We start from the raw sequence: 18,036 nt of genomic DNA on the forward strand, positions 1-18,036 counted from the left end.
AAGGGGGCATTAAAACGATGATAAAACTCTGATGGCTGTCTCTCAATACAATACAACAGGTTGGGATACTTCTGCTCCATATATAATATTAAGATGGTACCCCAAAAAAAGCAAAATAAATAAAAGTAAAAAAAAAAAAAATTCACACAAGACAAGCTACATTATTCGTGCTTGGCTGTTGTAATTGAGTCTCATTTTTAACATACCACATCAAATATCTTAGATGAAATCAAACTAATCCCAAAACGTTAGCAAAAATGTTGCATCATATCTATATTCTATAACTTTCATATATCCATATACCAGAGAACATATAAGGTTGTCTAAATTTGTTGGCACAAAGCATTTCTAATTTTTGCAATATATTTTTCAAGCTGTTGAAATATGCCAACAAATGCTTCTTTTTTACTTGAACAGCACGTCAATGGCCGCACCAAACAGAATTAGCAGGTTTAAACAGTTCTAAACTTCAATAGAATTTGGTGAACTACACGGTTCTAAACTCCATCATGCCAATTAATAATAATAATAATAATAATAATTAAAACAAAAACCTCCAGTGCAACAGCAGCTAAAAATTGTGAGATTTCCACATTAAAAACACATTGTAACCATACAGCAAATCAGAGCTCTAATAACAGCTCTGGGGGGGAAAAAGACAATGCTCTACCAAAAAATAAAAAATAATAATAATAATTAAAAAATTAAAAGAACAATAAATGATTGCTTAGCTTCAACAGAAAAAGACACACCTTTGACGCACTATTCCCCAGAAACATTTTGAAACAACTCACAATCTGTCCCACTTTTCTCTTAATTTGGTGTGATCTTAACCCTGAAGATAATAGTAATAACAACTGTATTAAGAGCAAACAAAATGGTAATTGTATTCAAAGTTGAAAATAAATGGTTACAAAGGACCAAAATGCATACAAAATAACAGACTTTTGGTTTTCTAACAGCTGAAGACACAATGTCTTGCTAAAACCTCTTTCAGCACTCATTCATAGATCAATGGAACACAATTACAACATAGAAGAAAAACAAACAAAAGGTCAAGAATCGATACAAACGACAATGTCATTAACAGCTTGAAATCAGCCAACGATGATAAAAGTAAAAATTCTATAATGTATATTAAGATCAAAAAGTCAGACATAAAAAGGCAAAAGTGTGTCTTTTTCTAAAAACACAACGTTTTGGAAAAAAGTACAGTATTATATATGTCATAAATAAAGATAAAATATTTGTCCCCTCCCCCTTCCAACCCAAAACAAAATGTAAAATCAATGGCAGTTACTTCAGAGATCATAACATGCAATTGATATACTTACAGCACTGAACAAACTATTTCTCCAAACTACCATCCCCCTGATTCTGACCCCAAACACATCCCACCCACCCCGTCCCGTCCCAGTACAATCCTTAAATATGTCAGCTCATTGAAGAAAAGCAAAAGAAAACACTCTCTCTATTGATCGTAAATTCTCTCTCCGCTCTAGCTGAGGATGTGATATTCACTCGCTCTTCATGGAGACTCCAGTAGTTATGTGTGTGTGTGTGTGTGTATATAAAGGAAGTTCGGGGGAAAAACGCAAACGGACTTGATTTGAGTGACTGCATAGTGAGTATTTGGTTTAATTACAGATGGGGCATCAAAGATAATTTAACAAAATAATAACAATAACAATTCTAAAAAGTAATAAAGACTCAAACATCATGATGGCAAAGTACACGCCTGAGCACACACTCCAAAAATAACAGTGATGCTGCAACACACACACACACACACACACAATCATACACAGATAAACAAGAACTAATGAAACAGCAGCATACACTGGTTTAGTTAACAACATTTGGTGTTCGGGACGTGTACAACTACCGTCGGCAGACATGGGTTCAATATCTCTGTCCTATTCACAGAAATTGATCATTTCAGATAATCAAAACACACACACATATAAAGAACTGATGCTTTGATTTCAGAAAGCAAATAAAAAAATAATAATTACAAATTAAAATAGTGCCAGAAAACAGTGAATGGAAGTACACTTTAAACCAAGCATAAACCATATAGATTAGCATTTCAGATCATATTTCCAAAGAGGCGTGCGTGTGTGTGTGTGTGTGTGTCACCAAAATAAAACCCCAACAGTGAAGGATGACCCACCACTGTCTCACAGGAAATTACATCCATGAAGCTGTATATCCCTCATCCGAGGTCCTCAGAATAACAATCCAGCATCATCTAGTATAACAATAATCATCCTAATGACGACAACGCCACTGGTTTGAATTAGTTTTATTGATGACACCTTTGGTGTGTAATGCTGTGGTCGCATCTATAAGGTCTACTGAGAGAATGACGGACAGACAGACAGGCAGGCACCACAATATCTGTGATGAATATCAACGCCAAACAGGAAATCAGTGTTAAGTTGATGGCAAGAGTCCTGTTAAGAGATTCTATTTGGCATCTGAAAGGAGTGAAGAAACCACTGGGAGGTAAACGGTTACAGATCATTGCTATAGTATATAGTGTTAGGAAAAACAAAGCATTTGACATCTTTTGACTGATTTGTCAATCTGATTCAATGGAAATTTGCTGTAAAATCTACAGAACTCCTCGACTAAAAATGTGTTTAATATTTAAAGAGGAGAATGTATTCAAAACTCATGAATTCATCCACCGCAGGACGGACACAGGAGGACAATTACAAACGTATCTGCCTGCGTGACCCACAGCTAATGGTGCAACGAACGAAATCTAGCTCAAATATATATAGATATTACCAGCTGGTGTCTGTTATTTTGTACAAATAACTGGAAGTCATTCTTATTAGTTGCCTACAGTGAGCGGCGATGTTTGTGTGAGTGGTGTAGTTTCAAAAAACTATTTCGATATAAATATAGATATAGGTCTATATATTTCCTTCACTTCCTTGCTTGCTTTCTCTTTTCCTCTTAAAGGAACACATCAGGTAATTATTTTCGTATTTGGTAAATGTGTAGACATTGCAGTGTTTTATGCATTTGGTTCAGAAAAAAAAAACAAAGATTTTCCTTTGGGGAATATAATCATTGACAGCAGCATCTAAAGTAAACAGTAGCAGCAAGTAAGATAATAAATAAATATAATAATAGTAATAATAATAATAGCAAACAAAGTTTCAAGGATAATGAAAAACAACACAACCTAATCAACCCCTAAAAATAAAAATTGGTACATTGGTTCAAAACGATTGAAAGCTTTTATGCAACGTCCAGCTAGCGATCTAGAAAACAACCAACACCTGTTACCGTCAGCCCTGAAATCTCAGCAAACCTCAAAAAATCAGCCGATACTTTCTATAAGACTTCACTGGAGACTTTCTTTAATACTTCCTATACGCCTTCCTCCTATTTTCCACTCCTTATTTCCTCTGCTACGTCCTCTTTCTTCAATCCCTTATATAACTCCATACTTCCTGTCTCAACGTACCATTACCATCTAAATTTCTCTGTGCTGATTCGTTTAGTTATATTTTCTTTGTTCTCGCACACTTTCTCACTCAGTCTAGCAGTGATTTGGCTTTTTAAAGCAGTGAATCTCGAACTCTACAGCTTTGGTTGTGAAAGTCGCTGAACATCTTCAGCATGACCCACGAGCAGGTGCTGAAATCCTCTGAGAACAACAGCTTGGCAGAAAAAAAAGCAGTGCTGTGTCAAAAAAAAAGAAAAGAAACAAGCTTTGGTTTGCGGGAACTCAAATGCTCATGGGAAAACGAGAACGGTGAAGAGAATGAAATGAACGGTTGTCTGGGTAGATGAGTCGGGTGAATCAGAGCAGAAACGTTCCACTCACAAAACGAGCCGTTTTTTTATTCTTGTGGAGGACAGGCTTGAAAGAACCGCTCTCACAGCACAAACTCCAACTCCCCCGCTCGTCTCTCAACACCACTCTGAGTGATTACGACAACATCTCTCGTCTACACTTTTGGTGACTTGATTGCGGTTTCTTCCTCGCACTCTAAGACTGAAACACACAGCTAAATCTGGTTAAAATACCCATTTCTAACACTTGTCTTCCTGAGATTGTGTACAACTTTACACATTCTGAGCTAATTTTTTTGTGTTTTATCTAGTGATAGACCGATACATGAGATTATCGTTCTTGGCCGATGAACAATTGTTTCAAGATATCGTCATCAGTCAATGAAAGTGAAGTGTGTAATTTCTGAATGACTAGCGTAAATACCAATGACATTTAAAACGTTATGATAACATTTTTCACACATGTTTTCCTGAACATTTCCCCCATCCGCCATTGGTCAAAGCAGACAGTCCCACCCCAAATTGACACCATTGGTTTAACCAATATCGCTGAGTCAGGCTTCTCATACAAAGAAAAACTGGTCATTTGTAGTTGTCTCTGCATATTAAATTGGGATACACACTTCATCTTATCGGTCAACCACTAGTTTTATCTTAATATACAACCTTCTCTCTTAGCCAATATAGCTACTTCAATACATGAAATTCCAGACCAAACTAGTTATAACGATCTAAACACCAAGGATTAGAAGCTCTACGACTAAGAATCACTAACTCTTTAAGTACACGTTACAATTACTGAAATATCTGCTGATGCTTGCTAGCAAAAGAACACTTCTATAAAACATAGTTTTTGATATATCACACTGCTATTATCTCGCTAATTTCTATTCGCTTAGATTCACCTAATGGCTTAAACGGTACAAGAAAGAGAAGAGCTAGGACTGATAAACGGATAACACACACACACACACACACACACACACACACACACACATTGCACAGTGTTGTTCGACTACTCTGTTCAGTCCCTGAGTAAGGGGCTACGGAGGACTTTGTGACGTGTGGATTTGGATTTTGAAGTGAACGGACTGTATGTTTAATATGGCGGTCAGTGATCGTGGTTTGGTGAAACAGTGTGTTACTGTAAATGTGCGTGTGTGCGCGTGTGTCACAGTGACTGTGTTAGACTGCAACCTGTAATGGTCCATCCTGTTTGATGGGTGGATGAGAAGGATAAAAATATTGAAGATTTACATCAAACCTGCCCAGGATTGTCTGTCGATCAGTCAAACTCCCAAATGAACATTCTCTTTTGTTTCAGCCATTGCTTAAACGGTCCATTTCCACTCCATCCTGTCTTTCTCGTTTACATAATTTATATTTCAAGCCTGTCCATCTGTGTCTCTAAATCAACCTCTCACAATCGCATCATTCTTTCTCTCCCGCCATCCCTCCGTTTCTCTTGTTCTCCTCCTGGCTACCTGCTGAAGAGAGAGTGGAGCTGGTGATGGCTGAAGCACTGGCTGCTGCGAGGAGACTCTGTGCGCTCCATCACCGTCTGGAACCAGCCTGCCACGTCTACTTCTGACACCTCGTAACGACGGATAAAACTGTGTTCCTACGGAGAAAAGAGCACTAGTGTGAACACATGATCATAACAGGCTATACAAGATGTTTAATGTTAAGTTACATGGGAGATTGAGACTTACAAGCAGCTTGTGGTATTTTGGCCTTTTTCTGTGATCCTTTGTGAGGCTGTAGAAACAGAAAACTCACACGTAAACACAATAGATACTGGAGCTAAAATTTCATGTTTATGTAAATTCATGCGAGTGTACCAGTCTTTGACGAAGGACTGAAAGTCAGGGGAAAAGCCCATGCTGAGAGGAAGGACCGGCGGGTCCTCTTGCAGAACTTTGGTGAGGACCTCAAAGTCTGTCTTGCAGTTCTTGTAAGGAAACTGTCCCGTGGCTAGCTCCACCTACAGGTGAGGAGGAATAATTACTTACAGTTGCACATGTAGATCGTGTTGTGAAATACAGCTCTTTACTTACATTTACACAACCGTTCAAAAGTTTGGAGTCTGTATGATTTTTTTAATGTTTTTCAAAGAAATCTATATGCTCACCGAGACTGCATTTATTTAATCAAAATAACAATAAAAAATGAAATATTGCAAAATTTTACTACAACTTAAAATAACTGATTGCAGAGCTGAGTTTTTAAAATTCCTAGCTGAATAAAGTATTAATTTCTTTCGTGATCCCAAACATTTGGTGAAAATTAAATAAGAGTGATCGTAATTACACAAATCCAACTGCTGGTCTTAGCAAAGTAATCCAAGTAAACAAGTGTTGGCTCAACAAAATGTAGGGAGAACTCACCAGAGAAATGCCAAGACTCCAGACGTCAGCTCTGATGTCATAGTCAGGCTTACTGGGGTCTGGAGGGTCTATTCTCTCAGGCTAGAAAAAAAAATGTATGCACGATGCAAAATATTTCACTTCATAAGATTTAGTTATTTTACATTTTTCAAAATCCTGAAACTGAATGACTCTGAAACTCAAACTCTGGGACCATGTGCTTACCGCCATGTACGCAGCACAGCCAGCGCTGCGAGTCTTGGCCTTAGAATCTACCAGTCGGCCGCTGATGCCAAAATCACACAGTTTGATCTGCCCTTTGGCATCCAACAGGATATTAGATGGCTTCACGTCTCGGTGAATGACACCATGTTTCTCTTTTAGATAAAGCAGAGCCTTTACGATCTACATACGAAAAGAAGAACAGCAAGATGAAAAGATATCTGAGAGGTTCAACTTGGAAACAGATGCTATCAGCTGAATTTAAAGGAAGTCTTACGGCCACGGTCATCTTTCCCAGAATGGCCTCTGGTATGGGCCCCTGGATCCGCTTCTTCAGCTTCTCTGCACACGTCCCCATTAGTTCCATGGCGATGAACACATCCGTCTAAAGAGGAAGAGAGACACCACTGAATAATTCAGGTAATTCAGTACATTTGGCATAGAGCAGTGGTATTCAATTCAAGTTCAAGAGGTCCAATCTGTAAATTTCTTTGCAAGAAAAGTTCCTCAAAATATCAATTTGAGTACTTTAGGAGCACTAATGTGATATAAGGCTACAAAATGAAATAGATCATACAGATTTCAGAAGTAATTTCAGGTTGGCAGCTAAAACACAGTAATTAATGGAAAGTAGTCAAGGATTGATGATTTGCATTTTTCCTAAAAAATGAAAAAAATGAAATTTGGAACCTTTTCAAAGACATCAGACCACTTTTGCTATTTTCAACTGAAATACCAAATAAAACAAATCCGATTATTAAAGCAACACGTCACAGACCCTGTATGCAGTAACTTAGCACAGATCATGTGTGTGTGTTACTCACATTGGTGACTATTGCTCCATAGCACTGAATGATGTACGGACAGTCATGACTCTTCAACACAACATCCAGATCCATGAGGATTCTCTTATTCTCATCTTTATTACCCGTCCTCCTCATTTGCTGCAGGGAAAAACACACAAAGGAAACATGCTCACATAAACACTACTAGAACAACACAAACCAAGAGCAGTGATGGAATTAGTAAACAGTAATTACTGCTGCCTTAACTGCTGTTTTAATGACTCGGTAATTACAAGGAAAGTTCAAGACGACAAATACTTGGATACACAAACGCCTTCATCCAAAAATTTGATTGATTGGAATTTCTTTTGGCTTTAGTACAATGACTATGTAAACGCCACTTAGTTTAACATTTGATATCACACCTACTATTTTTCTTAGTATAAATCTTAAAGGGATTTATAACTTACTTTCTTCTGTGAAAAAAAACAAGATAATCTGAAGAATGTTGGTATATTATTGACAAAAAGTTAATGGGACACAAAACTGTTTGGTAACCAACATCCTTAAAAATATATTTTTGTGTTTCACAGAAGAATTTTTGTCATACAGGTTTGGAATGACATGAGGGAGAAAATAATGAGAGAATCCCTTTACGTCTGAGTACTAAAATATACTGTTGATTTTATAATTTAGGAATGAGTACCCTTGCAAGGTATTCATCATATTTAGGGGTTGCTGATCAAAGGTTTTTAAAACCCTGGTCCTATCCAAAAAAAAAAGAAAAGAAAAACAAACTGTTATCAGGGACAACAGACTGAGCAGAGAAACCAGGAGCTGAACCGACCTTGACTGCGATGACATGGCCAGTCTTCTTAAAGCGAACTTTAAACACCTGTCCACAGGTTCCACTGCCGATCTCCCCCTCACTGATCAGATCCGTCACCTCTGCAGGGTAACGCTGAAGAACATACACACACAAGAGGTCGGACTCTTTTCCCACATTTAATAACTAAAGCCTATGGGACAGTTTTACTAACAGCTTGTGCCAGCGCAAACCGTCTTTTGGCGTTAAAATTGTACTGTCAGGTTTTCCTAAAGTGACGAATTAGTGCTGAAAAGTCGTGGACAGTTATTTTTGCACCTGACCTTATTGAATATGCATTTGTAGGGGTTTCCCTTTCAGACTCGAAAGCTATGGGAAGAGAGTATTCAAATGAACCACCCAACGCGTTTTACTAACATTTGTGCTCATCAAACAGAGTGGTGGAACTATAATGTCACTTTGTAGGCAAAAACCCAGAAGCGAGTGCATTTTAGCACTTTCCGGTTTTTGAAAGGGATTTTGGTTAAATCCCTAAAATAAGGTACGTGGTTCACACAGGCTCAAGATACTTTCACGTTTTATTCTACGACATAAAACACACCAGTTACACCACACTCATGATTTTTTAAACTGTTATGTTTCTTAAAAAAGACGGTTGGTAACAAGCTGCTAAATGGGACTACAGGCGCTGTCTGAGACATTCAACGTCATCACGCCTAACAGTTTATTTTCCAATAGTAGTATAATTTGTAATACAATTAATTGTAGAATAACTAATGAATAGTTTCCTGCATTTTATATTGTTGTTCGACAATGTTTTTTTGCTTTGCCCCGAAATGCAACAAGTCTTCGGATGGAAGCAACTCGTTTTATCGCTTTCCTACTGATACAGAGACTCTGGGTTCATACTATAAGGTAAAATCAAATTACGATTATTACACCACATTGACCGGCTTTACGTGGTGAAAGTGGAACTTTAATGACACATAGTGCTTAAAGCCACGTTAAAATTAAATGTTTGCGGCCACATGAAGCTGTTAGAAAGCATAGATTGAGGATTTCCTAGAAGCAAGGATAAAATAACATTTTGTGTATCCACCCTAACAAAATGAGAGCTGAAATGTGATACTTTATTCACTAAAATAAGTTTAATCTTACCGTATCCAAAAACTCGCTCACTCTGCTGTTATTTAATAGATTAAATGCACTAGAACTTTATTGAATAGTACGTGGGGATATGTTTTTAATTAAAATATTCATATTAATCGAGGATTTATTGACTTTTAATGCACCTTATTTCGAAATGTACAGAAATACGTGGTTTCAAATGTCCTTTAGTTATGATTATTTCATTTATTCACTATACTATTTATTACTAATGTCTCATTTCAGCTTTAGTTTGGCTCTAGTTTTGTATTTATTACAGTTCATGTAGTGTGGATTTAAATTCATATACAGAGTAAATACGTTTCACTGAACATGTTAAAAATAAGTTTGAAACAGTTGTGGGGAGCGCGGTGGTGGTGACGCTGAAGGCGGGCGACCGTGGTGCTGTAGTTCGCTTATAGCCTAAGTTTAGCTTTTAAGTTCTGGAGCTTGTATTTATGCTTCAAAATTCGTCAAAGTTATATTTTTTTGTTAAGATTATCTTGATGGACAAAACGTGTAAGTTTCATGAACTATGACTGAACACAGAGCTTATTTTTGCGATAATCCAAAAGTCTATGGAAAAATCCCACTGGCTTTTTGTCGAGGAACCAGTTTCATGCTAACATCCGATCCGCCTACAAAGTGACCTCATAGTTCCCCCACTCTATTACTGCCATTTACACCATTTAACGGGCAAAAAAAGCTATTAAACTATTTTGCGCGTGGTAGAAAGTAGAGGATTTTTTTCCACACGTATCAATTTATTTTGAATGCTAAAAGAACACATTATCTGAACATATTGTATGCCAAGCCATGCTATTTTTAATTTGCTTCAGGAAATAAAAGACGACTTCGAACCCTCAACTAGGAGTCACGCAATACCAGCTCTATCAAAACTTCTAGCAAACCTTCATTTTTTGGCATCCGTTTTTTTCCAACGTACTGTGGCTTCTTTATTCTTTATTTGCGACTACTCAAATTTGTGCTGCGCTTGGTATATTATGTTGGTCGATATGTAAATGAGATGTTGCGTCTGTGTTCTTTAATTTGCGCATTGTTAGTAAATCACCTGAAGAAATTTATCCTCCCATCGGCGCTGTGTTGGAATTGCACTCTCGCGCTAATTTGCCCTGCTTAGTAAAACTGGCCCTATGACTGATGACTCACCTGTCCGTCAATCTTCAGATATCCTGTTTGTTTCATGATTTCCTGCAGCTTCTGATCAATTTCAGCACTGAAGATAAAGAATAAACAGATTAACACACCAAGACTGTTATATATAATGAAAACTCTGCAAACTACACTGCTGTGAGTGTGACATACTTCTCCAGGCTCTTCTGTAGGTTGTAGGGTGGGGTGGGAAGCGTAAGCATTTGTCGGGGTCTGCTAGGGTACGAGGGGTGTTGAGGAGAGCTTTCTGAGGAAGACGAGCGACTTCCTCCATCGTTGGCCAATGGTAACTGTAGAGCTGTAGAGAAAGACAAAAAGGTTGGAAGTCAGACTCAGAGAAAGGATAGAAGACAGGAAGCCAGAGACTGTCAATACACACTCATTACTGGGACAAATGTTAATGAATGTTCAAGGACCCTAAATTTCAGATCCTCAGGTCTGAGGATCCAGAATATGACAGCTGATCCAGATTCAATATGAGGTCTATTTTTCCCCTCGTAGTACAGCAGACTACTCAGAATTGTGGGTAACGTAACATGCAATAAAAAAAAAGTGCCACAATGAATCATTATCCTGAATCTCTTTCTTCATTTTCTTTACTGATAATATAATATAATATAAAAAATAAAAAAAGATTTGTTTTCTTTATTGAAAAATAAAAATATGATTGCTGTTGTTGTTATAATAATATCAAAACTAAATAAATTTGTTTTCTATCAACAATTATTGTTATTACTTTTATTCCATACAATAACAAAAATAAAATCAAACATTTATCTAAAATATTATTATTATTAAAATAATAAAATAGTTTATGATAAGACAATAATCATCATTATTATTAGTTTTGTAAAATATTTATATTATCTCCTATAATAACACAGATTTACGTTACAATAATAATAACTATTATTATTACTAGTAGTCTTTTGAAATATAGCCTAGACCAGGGGTCTCCAACCCTGCTCCTGGAGAGCTACCATCCTGAAGATTTCAGCTCCAACCCCAATCAAACACACCTGAACCAGCTAATCAAGGTGTTCAGGGCTACTTGATAATTACAGACAGGTGTGTTGCAGCAGGGTTGGAACTGAAGTCTGCAGGATGGTAGCTCTCCAGGAGCAGGGTTGGAGATCCCTGGTCTAGACATTACTTAACAGTTTTTAGTGAAATTCACTACATTCTATTAGTGAATTCCGGAGCACATTTTGTGTGAATGTTTAATTACTGAGTCAAAGTTTCAAAGGAACCCATTTTACCATCTTAGATGACATTTGTGACACTTTCAAGTCCTGAGGAAATTCAGTCAAATAAAGACAGTAATAAAAGTCCAAGTCATGCCAAGATCAGACACACTCACACACAGAAATGACAAGGGCTGCCACACTGTGAAAACCAGCCATTGGAGTTAGTGTTAGCATTCCCAGCATGCACCGGGACAAGCAGAAGTCACCACAGGGTGACATTTGACATTCGCTCACCAAACCGTGCAAAACAAAACATTTTACAGATTTTCTATATGTTGTTTGAGCATAGAAACAACACTGCTTTTTCAGGAGAAATGGATAACCGTCGAACTTCTGATTCCTCCTCAGGAAAACCTGTTCATGGGAGAGAATCGGTTAGCTTGGGTTAGTCAGTGAGGACAAGCAGTTTGGTGTAGAAACACCTGCTGAACACACAAACAGCCTACATGGCCGTAATCCACATCTGTGCAGAAAACAGAGCCGAAGCCGTCTCGTCTGGAAAGAACAGACAGAGAGCTGAGAGACAGGAGATGCCAGACAAGCTCAAACCCAAGTTACACCCTGTCGAGTGCAGCCATAGCTTTGTGTTTGTGTGTGGATGTGCTCGCTCACAGTCGGGCCATGCAGTTATAGCCACAACATGCACAACGTCTGATCTTCCAACAAAACACTTCATCCTACACACAGGTCTCACACTCTCACACACACACGCTTGCTGCTCCCTCTTCATGTTGAGGTGGAAAAGAGAATGAGAGAATGAATGAAAAGAAGAATATTTTAAAATAGACAAAGTGAACAAGGTGAAGGTAGGAGAATGCTTATGTTCCCCAAACAAACATCATGCATTTGATGAAAATATGAAAAATGTTAACGTAAGTGAGATGACAGAAAGCTGTATGAAATTAAACCAACATGAAATAAAAACGGACCCTATTCATCCACTTTTCAGGATTTATTTTGGATTTAAGGTTGGATCAATAGCAAACATTCTGCTTGATACCTTATAACAGCCTTGGCGATTAATATGGCTGTCAACAGATTCAATAATTCAAAGTTATTTCACATTCAATTCTGATCAGTTTTTTGGAGTGTACATGCATATGTTTGGCTATTTATCTGAAAGAAATTAACTATTATTCACTGAGGACGCATTCAATTGATCAAAAGTGATGGTAAATACATTTGTAATGATACAAAAGGTGTATTTTTATCATTTTTATAACGTTATTTCTATAAAAATATTAAGCAGCACAAGTTTTCAACATTGATAATAATAAATGTCTCTTGAGCAAATCAGCATATTAAAATGATTTCTTAAAGATCATGTGACACTGAAGAGTGATAGAGTAATGACTGAATAAAAACAGCTTTGCAATCACAGAAATAAATTACACTTACAGTAAAAACAGAAAGCAGGTCTTTACAGAAAACAATCCTTTTAAATTGTAATAAAATATTACAACTTTTACTGTATTTTTGATCAAAATAAATGCAGCCTTGGTGAGCATAAGAAACTTTTTACGAAAACAATCAAAAGATACAATACCAAATTGCAACCCTATTATTAACTATATATATGTACAGACTTATATGTAAGTGCACAATGCAGAGCATTCATGATCATTTTTCAAAATGTAGCAACGAGGCTCTGCTTCTGAAACAACTTTGCTTTTCAGCTGACATATCCAAACACCTCATATAGTGGTATACAACTCATATAAAACACCATTCCATATTGTGAAAGTAAAAATGGAAACAAATGTCATTTCATGTTGACTATTTGAAAAAGAAAGAAAAAGAATGAGAGGTGGTAGAATTTTTAAAATAGAGAAGAATGAGAAGAGAAAGAGAAGAGAGCAAACAGAGATGAAGAGGGTGATGTAGTGCATGTAACCTGCAAGGTAAAGAGAGAGAGAGAGAGAGAGAGGGAGGGTGATGCAGCGTGAGGTAGTGGTGATGATGATGATGATGATGGTGGTGATGGTACCTGCGCGCTGGGAGGGGGCTGGAGCTGGACTGAGCTGGATCACGATGACTAGATACAGAGGAGAGAAAATACACACACACTCATTACTAAAAGCCCACACACACCTACAGGAATCACTGCGTCCCTCTCTTCAAACGTCATGATTCACCTTCAGCACGATCACACTCCACCTAGCCTAAATAACACTGACACCATCTACAAAAAAAAAAAAACATCCGTCCAGCTAATGACAGAATATGATATAGGGGGAAATCTGTTAATTCAGCTTAATGTATTTAAATAATATTTGTTATACATGAGAAAATACTACATTTTAGTAGCTGAAACTACACTATATGGACAAAAGTATTGAACAGGTTTGACTACTTTAGTAATTTCCATGAGTACAGATCTTAATGTTTAAGCATATAATGATATTCTAGGGAACTGTGTGCTTCTAATTTTAAAGCAACAGTTTGGACAGGACCCTTTTCTATTCTAACATGACAATGCCTCTGTGTATAACGCAAGGTTCAAAAAGAAATGATTGATTTAGTCAGTGTGGAAGAACTTGACTGGTCTGCAGAAAGCCAAGTCCTAATCCAAGCTGAACACCTCTGGTGTGACTTTAAATGCAGATCTTGAGCCAAAAACTCTTTACCAAACACCAATGACTTGTACATACACTATATGGACAAACGTATTGGGACACCCCCTTCTTTAAAACAGAAAAAGGCACTTCCAAAAAGATGGAAACATAATTCATGTATTTAAAAACTGTATTTCCATCTCTGTTGCAACAGTTTTGGAAGTGTCTAAAATGACTCTACCCATATGTACAAGTCATTGGTGTTTGGTCATTATATGCTTAAACATTAAGATCTGTACTCATGGAAATTACTAAAGTAGTCAAACCTGTTCATTAGAAGGGGGTGACTCAATACTTTTGGCAATATAGTGTATGATCAATTAAAGGGAAAACTCACCCACAAAAAAAAAAAAAAAAATCTCAGTATTTTCTGAGATTTGATGATAACGACATTTAAACAATATTTTGCTTCTTCCATGGGAGAAAGTCAGTCATAGAGTTTTGGAACGGCATGAGGGTGTGTGAATTATGCCAGAATTTTCATTTTTGGGTGAACTATACATTTAAATTCAGCATTAAACAACTAAATAAATAAATACTAAATAACTAAAATAAAATAAATATTATTTAGTAAAAGAAATTACTAAATAATAAAAAATAAGTCAAACTCACATACACAACAATAAGGCTTAAACTAATTCTTGGATAAAATAAAATAAAAGCCAATCTCACACATCCAAAAAAAAAAAAAAGGTTTAAGAGATTAGTTCACCCTAAAACTTAAAACTGTCATCATTCACTCTAAAGTCATGTATGTGGAAAAAAAAAAGCATAAATTAAATACGTTTATCATATAAAATGATTGTGTCTCTTCAGAAGGTTTGGATTAAACCACTCAATTTGAGATTTACTTTTTCATCGCTTTATGAACATTTGAAGCGTCAAGAGTTTTGGGTGAAAAGCCTTTCAATGGAGTGACAGAGATTTTTCAGACTTCATTTTTGTTCTGAAGACGAACACATTTCTTCTTGGAACAACATTAGGGCGAGAAAATGATGACCGAATTTTCATTCTGGGTCGAAAAATCTTTTAAAAACTCATTCTCAGATAAAATGAAATCAAAGGCAATATCACACATTTAGCAATAACAGTTTAACTCTCGGATCTTTCACTTTTCACAGATGAAAAAGTAATAAAATGATGTTTCATGTATGTATATATATATATATATATATATATATATATATATATATATATATTCCTGCTCATTTACCATGTCCAGTGTGAATAATGGATAAGGAATCAGTTTGCACATGACTTCAATCACTGTCCACAAGCATGTAACAAAATCCAGATGCTCAAAATGCTTTCTGCATAACATAAACACAAAAAAAACTGACCATCTGAAAGTGTTTTTGATCAGAGTAAAAAAAGAGCCACCACAAGACAGAAACTGACACGAACACAGAGCATCCAGGAACATAATGTACTGAGACATCAGCACATCAATTCAAACACACTGAAGCTTTGAGACCAGACCTTACACTTCACTCATGCAGGAACAACCCCTGTCTAGTACATAAATACATTCATGTTAAAATACTTTCAATGATATGAAGTGTCACTCCTGATATGATCCCTTCATCATGGTCACTACAATGTGGCAGTGATCTCAAGACAGTCCTCTTTAGGGACAAAAAGCTTAAGACATTAAATCATTCATTTTCTCTAAATACAGACTACTGACAATCTCACAGAAAACCAAACCAGCAATTCACAACAATGCAAGTCTGTCATGACTGATGATTTTACAACACTAAACACCAACAGCCTTTCTAAATGAAAATATTCCCACACGAAGACTGACATTGTGTGAGAACAGACGTGGAAAAACGGACAGACAGATATGTGAGACTCAGACAGACAGACACATACAGTCAGACTGATGTGTGAGTATCAGGGCCTGCTAAACACAGCTAACTAGCCGCCAGGCTAACGCCAGGACTGCCAGGTCTTTTTATTATTTATTTATTTATTTACTTTAAAGAACAAATCTGTAGTGAACAATCTTGAGTACAAACCCTGATAAACAACCCCCGCCCCAGACCTTTAACAAAGAACCACGAGAGTCAATGTGAGTGAAGTGTCAGGATTTGATCGGTTTGTTTGTTTATATCATGTAGAATGTGTTTCATTGCTCCGCCGTTGTGCTCAATCACTCGTTCACTCTCTCACACACTCACTTGGCCTGGGACGCGACCGCTGCGGGCTCATGTCGATGTTCAGGTCGATTCGTTTGCGCGCTTCTTTATTTTCCTGCTTGAGTTTCTCCTCGATTCGGGAGAGTCTCTGCTCCAGCGACGACATCTTGAAAACTTCAGCAGCACCATCGAGCGCCGCAACTCACTGCCCTCTAGCGGCGACTGAGGGAAACACAGCGCCTTCGCTGCCCTCTAGCGGCGACTGAGGGAAACACAGCGCCTTCGCTGCCCTCTAGCGGCGACTGAGGGAAACACAGCGCCTTCGCTGCCCTCTAGCGGCCAATGAAAGAATAATTAGAAAAAAATTATTATTTTACAGCAAAATTAATATCTGAAACAAATACGCACCAGAATCATCATATGATTTGTCTAGGTATCCAGTAGAATCTTCTTAGCTGTTATTCACACCCCCGGGTTTCTCAGCAGCGGAAGTCGTTATTTTTGGCCAGGGACATGCCGAGAGTTCCTCAGGGGCTCAAATGTAAAAAAAAAAGGAGAAAAAACTATAGGTCAAAAGATTGGATACATTACTATTTTATATTTTTGCAAGAAGTCACTTATAGTCATCAAGCCTGCATTTATTTGATCAAAATGTTTAAATGCTTTATTAATTTACTTAATGCATTTTATACAATGTTGATTTATTAGCATTTACGTTGAAAACCTGTGATACTTTTTTCAGGATTTTTAGATGAATATAAAGTTAAATAAGAACAGCTGACCTCAAGCTTTTGAATAATATTGTTACAAAAGTCTTTTGTAACAATATTATTCAAAAGCTTGAGGTCAGTATTTTTATTTTATTTTTTTAAGAAATTAGTTTTTGTTCAGCAAGGATTTGTTAAATTGATAGAAACAGTGATAGTAAAGATTGATATTGTTAGAAAATATCTCTATTTTGAATAAATGCTGTTCTTTTTTAACTTTTTATTTATCAATGAACCCCCCAAAAGTATCACAGGTTCCAATAAATAAATAAATTAAATAAAATAAAAAATCAAGCAGCACAACTGTTTCCAACATTGATAATAAATCAGCATATTAGCATGATTTCTGAAGGACCATGCGTTGAAGAAAGGAGTAATGATGCTGAAAATTCAGCTTTGAATCACAGAAATAAATTATATTTTATTAAAATAGTATAAATGAATATTAAAATAGAAAAAACTTTCTTTTAAATTGTAATAATATTTCACAATATTAGGCTACAGTTTTTTCTGTATGTTTGATCAAATAAATGCAGGCTTGATGAGCATAAGACACTCATAATGCTGCATAATTATCAAAAATGGTAATATAATAAAGTCCTTTTACTCACCATCTCGCCAGCCTACACTTCACATAATAGGCCTGTAGGTGGCACTTGGGCTTAAATAACTATGAGCGTTTCATCAAATAGTAAACGGTGTATATCATACATAAATATAAGTGAATTGAATAACCTACTGATTACCATTATTGCGACTTTTGGCGCTGCACGGTTTTGTGCAGTGCTTTTGTAGTCATTTAGCATACATTTTCCCAGCGATGTAATTTGATTTATAAAATGAGACAAACCGCAGATCCAGATCGCTGCACAAAAAGCTCGTCATGCTCATGATTGGTTGGTGTATTATAGCTACATGACTTAACGGGCATT

General features: G+C 36.7%; 1 protein-coding gene across 2 annotated transcripts; it reads right to left on the bottom strand.

Annotated features, from left to right (window-relative positions):
• Window positions 1–1,382: 1,382 nt before the first annotated feature.
• On the bottom strand, window positions 1,383–16,603 carry map2k7 (mitogen-activated protein kinase kinase 7). Of its 2 annotated transcripts, XM_058777615.1 has the most exons (12): window positions 16,380–16,603; window positions 13,569–13,616; window positions 10,488–10,632; window positions 10,332–10,398; window positions 8,037–8,150; window positions 7,229–7,348; window positions 6,682–6,789; window positions 6,408–6,587; window positions 6,204–6,284; window positions 5,658–5,800; window positions 5,529–5,574; window positions 1,383–5,437 (listed from the first exon to the last, which is right to left on the bottom strand). In XM_058777615.1, the coding sequence occupies exons 1-12, from the start codon at window positions 16,501–16,503 to the stop codon at window positions 5,297–5,299; spliced, it is 1,317 nt and encodes a 438-aa protein (XP_058633598.1). In that variant the 5' UTR covers window positions 16,504–16,603; the 3' UTR covers window positions 1,383–5,296. The 2 variants fall into 2 exon arrangements, with proteins under 2 accessions (XP_058633598.1, XP_058633607.1); XM_058777624.1 differs by lacking the exon at window positions 13,569–13,616 and having other exon boundaries at window positions 16,380–16,596.
• Between the last annotated feature and the right edge of the window lie 1,433 nt (window positions 16,604–18,036).

Source organism: Onychostoma macrolepis, chromosome 01 (genome assembly GCF_012432095.1).
Source record: "Onychostoma macrolepis isolate SWU-2019 chromosome 01, ASM1243209v1, whole genome shotgun sequence".
Classification (NCBI taxonomy): Eukaryota; Metazoa; Chordata; class Actinopteri; order Cypriniformes; family Cyprinidae; genus Onychostoma; species Onychostoma macrolepis.